This window comes from Neophocaena asiaeorientalis, unplaced genomic scaffold (assembly GCF_003031525.2).
Source record: "Neophocaena asiaeorientalis asiaeorientalis breed wild unplaced genomic scaffold, Neophocaena_asiaeorientalis_V1.1 scaffold49, whole genome shotgun sequence".
Classification (NCBI taxonomy): Eukaryota; Metazoa; Chordata; class Mammalia; order Artiodactyla; family Phocoenidae; genus Neophocaena; species Neophocaena asiaeorientalis.
Genome location: NW_020172456.1, coordinates 2,313,659 through 2,323,535, shown reverse-complemented (window position 1 = coordinate 2,323,535; position 9,877 = coordinate 2,313,659). Strand labels below are relative to the sequence as shown.

The following is a 9,877-nucleotide window of genomic DNA, read 5'->3' as shown; positions in this document are numbered from 1 at the left end:
TGGTGATGGTGGGGGTGGAGGTGGTGGTGGTGGTGGTGGGGGTGGTGGGGAATCAGGGTTGCTAAGCACAGGGGGCAGGAGAAGAGCATGCAGCTGACAGTGAGCTTTCACATCTCTCTGGCCCCGCCTGTCTTCCTGCAGGTGCACCTTCGCTCTGCCAGGCGCCTTTGCGAGCTCTGCTGTGCCAACCGGGGCACGTTCATCAAGGTGGGCCAGCACCTGGGGGCTCTGGACTACCTGCTGCCGAAGGAGTACACCAGCACGCTGAAGGTGCTACACAGCCAGGCCCCACAGAGCAGCATGCAGGAGGTCCGCCAGGTCATCCGAGAGGACCTGGGCAAAGAGGTACCCACCTCTGCCAGGGGGGATGGGCTTCCGAAAAGGCCCCCGCAGAGTTGTCGCTGCTTGGCCCCAGGCCCTGGGGCTCCACCAGTGGCGTGGAACTACGCTTCACAGAAACTTTCAGTGTGAAAGCAGAGAGGTTAGAAGGAGCCTGAGTGGCCCTCAGTATAAAATATTAGTTGGGCCATATGAAATCATTGATATTTGATTGTTTTTGACCTGTAACTTAATATGATTTATATGGTTGAATTTAATAATACCTATCAGGCTTCCCTGGTGGCGCAGTGGTTGAGAGTCCGCCTGCCAATGCAGGGGACACGGGTTCGTGCCCCGGTCTGGGAGGATCCCACATGCCCCGGAGCGGCTGCGTCCGTGAGCCATGGCCGCTGAGCCTGCGCGTCCGGAGCCTGTGCTCTGCAACGGGAAAGGCCATAGCAGTGAGAGGCCCGCGTACTGCAAAAAAAATTAAAAAAAAAAAAAAAATAATACCTATCAATTATTGAGGGTTTACAGCGCACTCACACCTGCGCTGCTTCCCACATGTTATCTCACTTAGTCCTCAGGGCAAACCTATGAGGTAGGCACCATCATTAACCCCATTTTGCAGGTGAGGGATGGAGACTTAGAGTGACCAGGTAGAGCATCCAAGGGGACTGTTAGTGATCCCAGTGCACTGCTCTATCAGTGAGCTGTCCTGATCATTCAGTGCTATGACTTTTCCAGAACATCTGTGGGCCACTGCTTGATTACCTCCAGTGATAGGAAGCTTGTTCTCTTACCTGCTGCCTAAGGTGGTCCATTCTATAATCACTCATCTCTAATTGTTACACATGCTTCCTCCTAAGGGCTAGGCCTGCCTCCTCAAACTTTCCTGATCTTCATCCACCCCATGGAGCAAAAGAGAAAGGGGCTGAGGGCCCTTCCATACACAGCCCTGGTCACACTCCTTTGGACTCATGCCAGTGACCTGCAGGATGTGTGGAACCCAGATTGCCACAGTGGTGTGGATCCTTGCTGACCTGTTCTGCTCATCTTGATTCTGGGGATGGGGAGGGATTGGAGCAGCCGTCTGCAGGGTGCCGACTGGCCGATCAGGCCCAGGCTTACAAATTATGTGCTATAATTTCATGGTACCCCAGAGAACGCTAATAATAAAAAAACTTCTTTTCTCCCTTCACCTATTATTATATTTGAAATTCTCCTCTTAGAGAACCCTTTGGATCTAGAACTTTTCTGAGCAAAATAATCTTAAAGTCAAGCCTAGATCAGCTGATGCCTTTCCTGAGATTATTTTATTACCTTTGGTGCCTCCCAATTTCCCCAAATCAAATCTTTAGCAGGACTTTCAAGGTCTACCCCATCTGCTTTCAAGTTGCCATGGTCTCTGTCTGCCTGGAATCTCTTTACCCCATTCTCTCCCTGTCAAGTGATTCCTTGTGTTTCTAGGCCATTCGTCCATCTGTCTACCAAATGCTGGGCACTGTGCGAGATGCTGTGTGTCCCGGCCAAATCCCAGCTCTCCTGTGAAATCTTCTCTGACCCTCTGCACACCTTTGCTCCTTCTGCTTGTGCCTCTTGTAGTTTGGTTAGTTGTGTCTAGTTGGTTTCACGGTAAGTTGTAAAGTCTGGGGATGAAGACCATGATGGTCCTTTTAATCCCATCTGCAGTTCCAGGATAGGATGTGGTATATCGTGGGCACCAGTGTTTGTTTAATGAACCAATGGCTGGTAAGTGACAGTTTCCTTAGGCTGCTGCGGACTAGGTGGAGAGTAGGGGCAGAGATTCATAAAGACCGTGTTCCATGTTCTCTGCTCTGCGTGGAGCTGGCCCTGGCTGTCGGTGCCTTTCTGTAGAGCTGGTATCTTGTGCCCGGCATCCAGCCAAAGGTGAACCACTCCTCAGTGATAGCCTGGCCTGGGCTGGCCTCACTAACTGACTCTGGGGGGCCTGGGTCGCGCAGGAGGTGAGCATAGAAACCTCTGTGGATTCCCTTCCTACTGAGGAGGAACATCTCCAACGGGACAGGGGGAAGATTGAGTGAAGCTTTAGGGCTGGTGTCAGGAGCAGACCACAGGCTGGGAAGAGCGGGGTTAGGATGCAGGGGCCGCAGGCAGAGGGGACAGGATTGGCATGACACAGCCGTGTGGGCCCTTGCTTCTTGCCAAGACTGTTGGCCCCCTGCTTCCTACAGCATGAGGTGCACCCCCAAATTAAAACTAAATAAATCACTAAAACTAAATATAAAGCTAAATAAATAATAACAGTGTGAAGTGCATCATTGCTAGCATGTGGCAGCTCAGTGGGGGGCGGAGGCAAGGGAGGGAAGGCAGCAGATTAACCCTTGGAGGCCGACTCGTCTCTGGAGAGCTGGAGGGGGAGGCAAGAGCAGGGTAGTGGCTTCCTCTGAGCCAGGGTGGAGCGAGATGGGAAGCTGGGGGTGTCAGCAGTCATGGTGTGCCTGCCCAGCTGACATGTCTGGGGTTGGAGGATGCTGCCTGCATCTTCAGGATCTCTTCTCTAGGCACCCCGGCCAAGTCCTCCTGAGCGTGGTGGCCTGTGGCTTGTGACCCACAGCTTGACTCGAGTCCTCTGAGAAAAGGAGGCTAATGTCAAGGTCATGGCTCAGAGGGGGCATCCCTTACAGCTGGGAAGCTCAGAGACCTCTGGTTTCTTACCCCGCACTACAGGTGTACAGTCAAATTCTTCCCTCACCCCTTTTGTTCCCGGTGACACACTTTCTCAGCCTGTGGGTGGAGGGAGGGGAAAGGAGACAGGTGGGAAGCAGGGTAGGTGGGTGTGGGGCTGTGAGGGCGGGGAAAGTCACTCACTCTGCACTTCCCTCCTCCTCCAGTGAAGTGTCCTATGACACTTCTCGGGGAGCAGCCCTCCCCCCAGGAAGATGTTTGAGCCAGCCCCACTGATCCTGGGCTCCTCGCCTGCCCTGGGACCCTCCATTCCGTCCCTGGTTCCAGGAGTGTGGTGAAAGGAAGCTGAGTCTGCCATGCATCACCATCTTCTTCCTAGGTGTGAGTCCTTGTGTGGGCTCTGAGGTTACCTGGAGCTCAAAGACTGCATAGCTGCCCCTAGATCTCAGACTGAAGAGTGAGGAGAGGTGGCCAGAGGAGCTCGAGGCCGGTGCGTCCCAGCTTGCACTGATTGGTTCCCTCTATGCTCTTAGGGTCCCCTTCCCATCAGCAGAGGCCTTGGGGGGGGGTCACTAATATCCTCAGACTGATCCCTGTCCCAGGCAGATAGGGCTGGCGCTGAGGGGTGTCCCCAGCATGGGGGATGAGGGTTAGGTGGCGGCTCTTCTGGATCCCATGATTTGCACTTGGTTCTGGATCAGTCCAAATCCCTGGACAGCAGCCAGTGCTGTCAGTGCAGAGGTGAGGGCAAGTGAAGGGGTACCATCCTGGCATAGGGCTTGGCCTGGGTAGGGAGTCTGGGGGACCAGGTAGCTAAGGGAGTGGCATGTGAGGGATGGGACAAGACGTCAGATCTCCTGATCTTCTGGCCAGTGCTTTGTCTCTTATTAGCAGAGCTTCTGTTTGGCAGAAATCCTCTGTAAATCACTTTTCTATGTGTCCGTGTATCTGTGCCTTGGAAGTTTCTACTATTATTACCACAAAGAAACTTACTTTTTTCTTTTGAATGTTAGGCTTAAGTCCTGAAGGACAGGTCCTGGGAATCAGTCAGAAGTCAGAACTCTAGGATGTGGGGTCATTTCTGCTGCTTCCAAAGTGACTTGGATCTGGAGTGGGTTGGAGATGGTCTCAACCTTGGTCTCCTGACTGCCCTTAGGGCTGTGGGTCCAGGTGCAGTGCTGATCTTGACCAGCAGATGGCGCCTGAGCTCGAGAGTCAGGGAGGGGTGTTGAAGACACGGTCCTTCCTTACAGAGGGGAGTCCTAGCAGCTGGCTGAGATTCAGATGATTTGTACTCCTGGGCATGGTCCATGCCGTGGAGGGAGCCTGGGCTGACACCTCTGACCCTGAATGGGGCAGACACAAGCCTAAGGTACGAGACTGTTGACCATCCTGGTCCCAAGGAGCTCTCAGCTGTGTGTTGGAGGACCTGGCAGGGTTCTTCACACTGACCACCAGCCTATCCTTACGGCTTCCTCGTTTGGAGTAGGAGTCCTCTAAGGGCCCCTGCAGGCTCTAAGAGCATGCAGTTCTATGGTTCAACACGTTTTCCTTCATTTTTCCATTTCTTCTTTCTCTTTGTTGTCTAAGCAGCTTGAATTAAGTGAGAGAGGCACAGAGCTGGAAGCTGTGGCTGCAGCCAAAATGGGTAAGACCTCATTCTGGCCCCTGTAGTCTGGGGTCATCAAGAGGTACACTCGTCACTGTAATACCTGGCCATGTAAGTGCCTGCGAGAGAGAGAGAGAGAGAGAGAGAGAGAGAGACAGAGAGAGAGAGAGAGAGAGATGGAGAGAAGAGAGAGAGAGGCAAAGAGGCAGAGAGAGAGATGGAGAGAGAGAGAGACAGAGAGGCAGAGAGAGATGGAGAGAGAGAGAGATGGAGAGAGAGAGAGATGGAGAGAGAGAGAGATGGAGAGAGAGAGAGGCAGAGAGAGAGAGAGAGAGAGAGAGGCAGAGAGGCAGAGAGAGAGATGGAGAGAGGGAGATAGATAGATAGATATTGTCTTTGGGTGGATAGAAGCTTTCTGAAGCAGGTGGCATCTGACCCAGGATCTCAAAGATGGGTGGGGTTGGAGGAGGTGGAGGTTGGAGGAGGGGATTACTGATTAATGAGATGTGCCAAAGATGCAAGCAGTGGAAAGCATAAAGTACAGAGAGTGCATGGTGAATAGTCTTGTTGACTAGTATATGGGGTTCAAGCTGGTGGCCAGTGGAGCCGAGGTTGCAAAGTTGAGGCTGAGGTTACATTGAGAGGGGCCTTTGAATGTTCTTTTCATAACAGGAGCCTGGAGGAGAGGGGCCTGAGCAAGGAAGGACAGAGTGGAGCCAAATTTTCTTAGTAACATGGGAGATGAGGTTATCTTTTACAGGTGGGGAAGGTGGAGGCGGGAGGTTGGAGGTGGGCGGAGAGCTTGGGGGTAGGAGTTACAGTGGGACTTTGGAAGAGATGATGGAACCCTCAGCTGCAATGGGACAGTTATCTTTGGTCATAAACACACACACATATCTCTCCCCACCTCCCCAGCACATACAGACAAGTCCAATCTCCTTACAATATATTTCAGTGAATGATCCAGTTCTGTTTATTGTCCCGGAACATAGTTGTATCAGATAACGTTCTTTCCAACCCTTAAATTCTATGAAAAACCAAAGGAAATGAAGTTAGAGGCTGGAGCAGAGCACAGAAATACCTTTGTTAGGGGCAATGCTTGTGCTGGTATTGGGGTGCTGGGGTTTGGCTTCTGTGCTCTGAAAGATGTTTTATCTGTCTTTTACCCCTGAGCTCCCACAGGGTAGGGATCTAGATTTCACCTTGTTTTGTAACTCCCCATAGCTCCCAGGGACAAGGGCTCAGTGTTTTGATGGGCCATCTGACCAGAGTGGCTGTGAGAATACAGAAGAGAGCCACTGTGATTCAGGTGGGAAAATGCACCCGTCATTGTTTCATACAAACCTACAGGTACGGGTGGAGGGCGATGTTTCAGTTGTAAGCAAAAGTTCAGAAAAGGAGATAAAGAAGCTCTGGTCCCAGGAACATCATTCATCTCTCAAGCTTGGTGGTGGTGGCAGAGAGAAAGCACTGTGGACGTGAGGACCAGCGGAGGCAAAAGCAGAAGGCGGGGAGGTGAGGCAGGAACTCCTGGCCTGTGCAAGGGGTTCCTGGTGTGGGACCACTGGGTGGGGGTCGTGCAGAGACTGGAACAGAGGCTTGGGTGGAGGCCTCAGGGCTGGGGGAGGGGACCGTAGGCTTGGAGAGTGAATGACCGGCTCTGGGCTGAGCCATATCATTTCTGCATGCCTGCACACAGGACTGCTGCTGGCACGCAGAGAACTTTGTGAGAACTAGGAAAAGGTGCCTGAGCTGGGCATCCCTTCCCCCAGGCGGTGACCGCTCTACCAGGGCTGGATTTTTATTCTTCTATTAGGATTGGCCAGAGAAACAGAGCCAGTAGGGTACATGTGTGTTCTTTTATCTAATAAATAAATAGTGATTGATTGATTGATTTTAAGGAATTGGCTTATGCAGTTATGGAGGCTGGCAAGTCAAAAGTCTTCAGGGTGGGCCATTGGGCTGGAGACCCAAGAAGAGCTGATGTGCATCTGCTGGCAGAATTTTCTCTTGCTTGGGGAGGTCAGTCTTGTTCGATTCAGGCCTTCAACTGATTGGATGAGGCCCACCAATATTAAGGAGGGCAGTCTGCTTTACTCAGAGTCTACTAATTTAAATATATATCTCATCCCAAAACACCCTTACAGAAACATCAGAATAACGTTTGACCAGATTTCTGGGCACTGTGGCCCAGCCAAATTAACACGTATAATTAACCCTCATAGTTCCCCACATGGCCCTTAGCTTGGCTTGCACATTTGTACCCTGGGTCCTGCTTTCACACGGCCCTTGAGCTTCTTTTTGAGCCTTTGAGGTGGGCAGGAGCCAGACTGCCTGTTGGTTTACTGTCTTTGTGACCTTGGACATGTTACGTATCTTCTCTGTCCCTCAGTTTCCTCATCAGTAAAATGGGGATAATGACAGTACCTGCCTCACAGGCTTGCTGCAGGGATTAAATGAATTAATGAATGTGGAGCATTTAGAGCGTGTCTGGCACAGACCAGATGACCAGCAAAGGTTAGCTGTTGTTTCTGTGTTGCGCTGGATGCTTCATATGTGCGAGGAACCAAGGTTCTGGGAGACTTTAAATGGTGGAGTTGGGTCTTTAGCCAGGTTTTCTGATACAAGGTATGGTCCCAGGTACTATTTTGCTAGAAGAATCAGCCTTTCTCTTCCCCTTCCTGATTGGTACCCAGCATTCCATCTAGTGGCCAGCCCCTTCCCTCCCACTGTTAGAAACCTCACACAGGCTGCCTTGGAGCCTGTCTCCTGGGCTTATTGAGCACCACCCTCCCAACAGACCCCCACCCTGGGGGCTGCTGGCAGCTCAGTGGGCAGTTTCCTGAGGCCCATCAGCAGCACCTCCCGTGTACTGTTGGTCTGATTCCGTGGATGAGGTGGAGCCACAGGTGCCCAGAGCCATGAGTCGGCGGCTCTGCTGTGTCCAGGACCCACCGTGCCTTCCTCACTTGCAGGAAGGCAGCTGGACTCAACTTCCCTTGTCCTGGAGGAGGTGGGTATGGGATGTGCACAGGGCTGAACATGCCCTGGGTTGGACTAGGGCTAGAGAAGAGCTTAGGACAGAGGTAAGAGGAGCCCCTCCTGCCCCCGGGGCTGATTCCACCTGGGGGCCCGCAGCTGGCAGAACACTTTCCTCCCTGATAACACAAGCCTCCGTGCGCTCGTGTTCCTTGCTGCCTTCTTTCCAATGCCGACCCAACTTCTCCCTGCCCATCTCTTATTTGTTCACACATATTTATGGAGCACTCCTCTGTGCCAGGTACCATGCCAGCCCCCGGGGGTCCGTGCCCTCTGGGGCTCCTGCCCTGTTCTCGCACACACTGGCAGGGACCGGGCCAAGGTCAGCTCACCCTTTACCACCCCTGGGCTGCTCTACTGGCCTGCAGCTGAGGACCACCCTGAGGGCTTCAGCTGTCTGTAGAATTGCTTCTTTTGGTCTTCTTCTGGCGTCTGGTTTCTTTGTCTCCCCAGACAGCACCCCTCCTCCTCAAGGCTACCGTGTGAGTGTTCTGGGAACGGAACAGAAGGAGCTGGAATGTGGGGTGGAGAGGGGGAGGGGGAGGGGACGGGGGGAACTGACCACCCTCCCTCCTGACCTGGGCTCATCCAGCCTTCCCAGCAGCTCTCAATAAAAAATACATTTATATTAAAAACATAATGAAGAATAGAAAAACATTTTGCCCCCAATAATGCTGAACATCAAAAGGAGATTTTTATCAATTATGAGAGAGAGATTTTGGCCATAAAATGGTAATTTAACGAGTGGGAGATGGATGGCGGGAAGCATTCCTGTCAGCCGGGACAGATGGCGTGCCATTAGTCACTGGGTGAGAGACTGAGGCATCCACACTGGCCCTTCCTCCCCAGGCCTCCTGGCCCGGCTCCACCTCAGGCCCACACCCCTCTGCAGGCCTCCTCTTCTGGGGTGGGTGGGCGCCCATGCCGGTCTCTGGGGTGCCTACCGTCCGATTCTTCTGTAGCTCCTGGGTGAACCTTACCCAGCCTGGGCCACGTCCCTCTCACGCCTGTGGAATGGAGGCCCCCGGAGAGCAACTCAAGTGCTGCCCCCCGCCCCCTGCTTTCTTTCCAGCCCCGTTGGCCTCTCCGCTCTTCACACAGCTGCACCCTGGCTGCACAGGGTTTTCCCATCAACCTGCATTTGTACCTCAGGCCTGTCCTCTCATGTCCCTCCTTTATTTCTCAGGCTCTTTATCATCCTTTGATAAAGGAAGATGAACAACACCGTGTGCGCGCGCACACACACACACACACACACACACACACACACACACACAGTGAATGCCGCCCAGGTATCAGGCATTGCTTTAAACTTTCACATGGATCAACTCACTTCTCACTAGAACCCTCTGAGATGGATACCATTATTCCTTATTTTACAGGTAGGAAACTGAGGTACAGTGTCTGGTGAAGTGGGCCCCTGGGCCTCCTCATGTACTCCCAGTCAGGATTAATGGCTCCTTTGCGCTTCCCCCGTTGCAGTTCTTTGTTGTGTTAGGATCGGTTGCTCTTCCGTCTTGAGTCCCCTACGAGGCCTCGTGTGGGCTCTGCGCCGAGTAGGTGTTAGTAATGTGGTTGGGTTGACTTGTAGAACTACTTCAGATGCCCCTGTCCCCTTGAACTGGGCGGTCCTCTCACTTCAGCCTGGTCGTCTGGTCATCTCAGAGCTCGGTTTATGTTCTCAGGATGGCAGGTCTCTTCCCGCTCACCTTGGGGTTTCCTCAGAGCTCTGTCCAGTGCTTGGCACACAAAAGATGCTTAATAATGGATTATAACGCGTGCTGAGACACTCCATCCAGCATAGGACATCGTGGTGTGGGGTTGTAGGGCCTGGGGTCCTTGGGGTAGCCAGCTCTGCGCCTGGCTCGGTACTGGCCACCTTGTTCCCTGGGACGTTCCCATATGAGCCTGTGGAGGGCTGGGCGAGGGTGCGTCTGGGGCTATCTAAACTATGGGCTGAGGGCCTTCCCTGGTGGTCCAGTGATTAAGACTTCGCCTTCCAATGCAGGAGTGCAGGTTCCATCGCTGGTCAGAGAGCTAAGATCCCACATGCCTGCGGGCCAAAAAACCAAAACATATAACAGAAGCAATATTGTAACAAGCTCAGTAAAGACTTTAAAAATGGTCCACATCAAAAAAAGTCTTAAAAAAATAAAATAAAAAAATAAACTACGGGCTGAGGCTCAGTCAGGGTCTGGCTTCTAGAAGGAGCAAAAGGATCATTTCTGAGGTAGCGTGGCA

The 9,877-nt window shown here is 52.6% G+C and overlaps 1 protein-coding gene across 15 annotated transcripts in view; it reads left to right on the top strand.

Annotated features, from left to right (window-relative positions):
- Window positions 1-9,877, top strand: part of ADCK1 (aarF domain containing kinase 1) — a 151,229-nt gene that overhangs the window by 40,113 nt on the left and 101,239 nt on the right. For 14 of the 15 annotated variants that reach the window (XR_003002235.1, XR_003002234.1, XR_003002232.1 and 11 more), the window contains one exon: window positions 142-345. The exons of the other annotated variant lie outside the window; for it this stretch is intronic. Coding sequence is in view for 1 of the 14 variants with exons in the window: in XM_024737759.1 (XP_024593527.1) it covers window positions 142-345 (204 nt within the window). In the remaining 13 variants the exon portion in view is untranslated. The remainder of the gene's footprint in view (window positions 1-141; window positions 346-9,877) is intronic. 15 annotated transcript variants of the gene reach the window in all.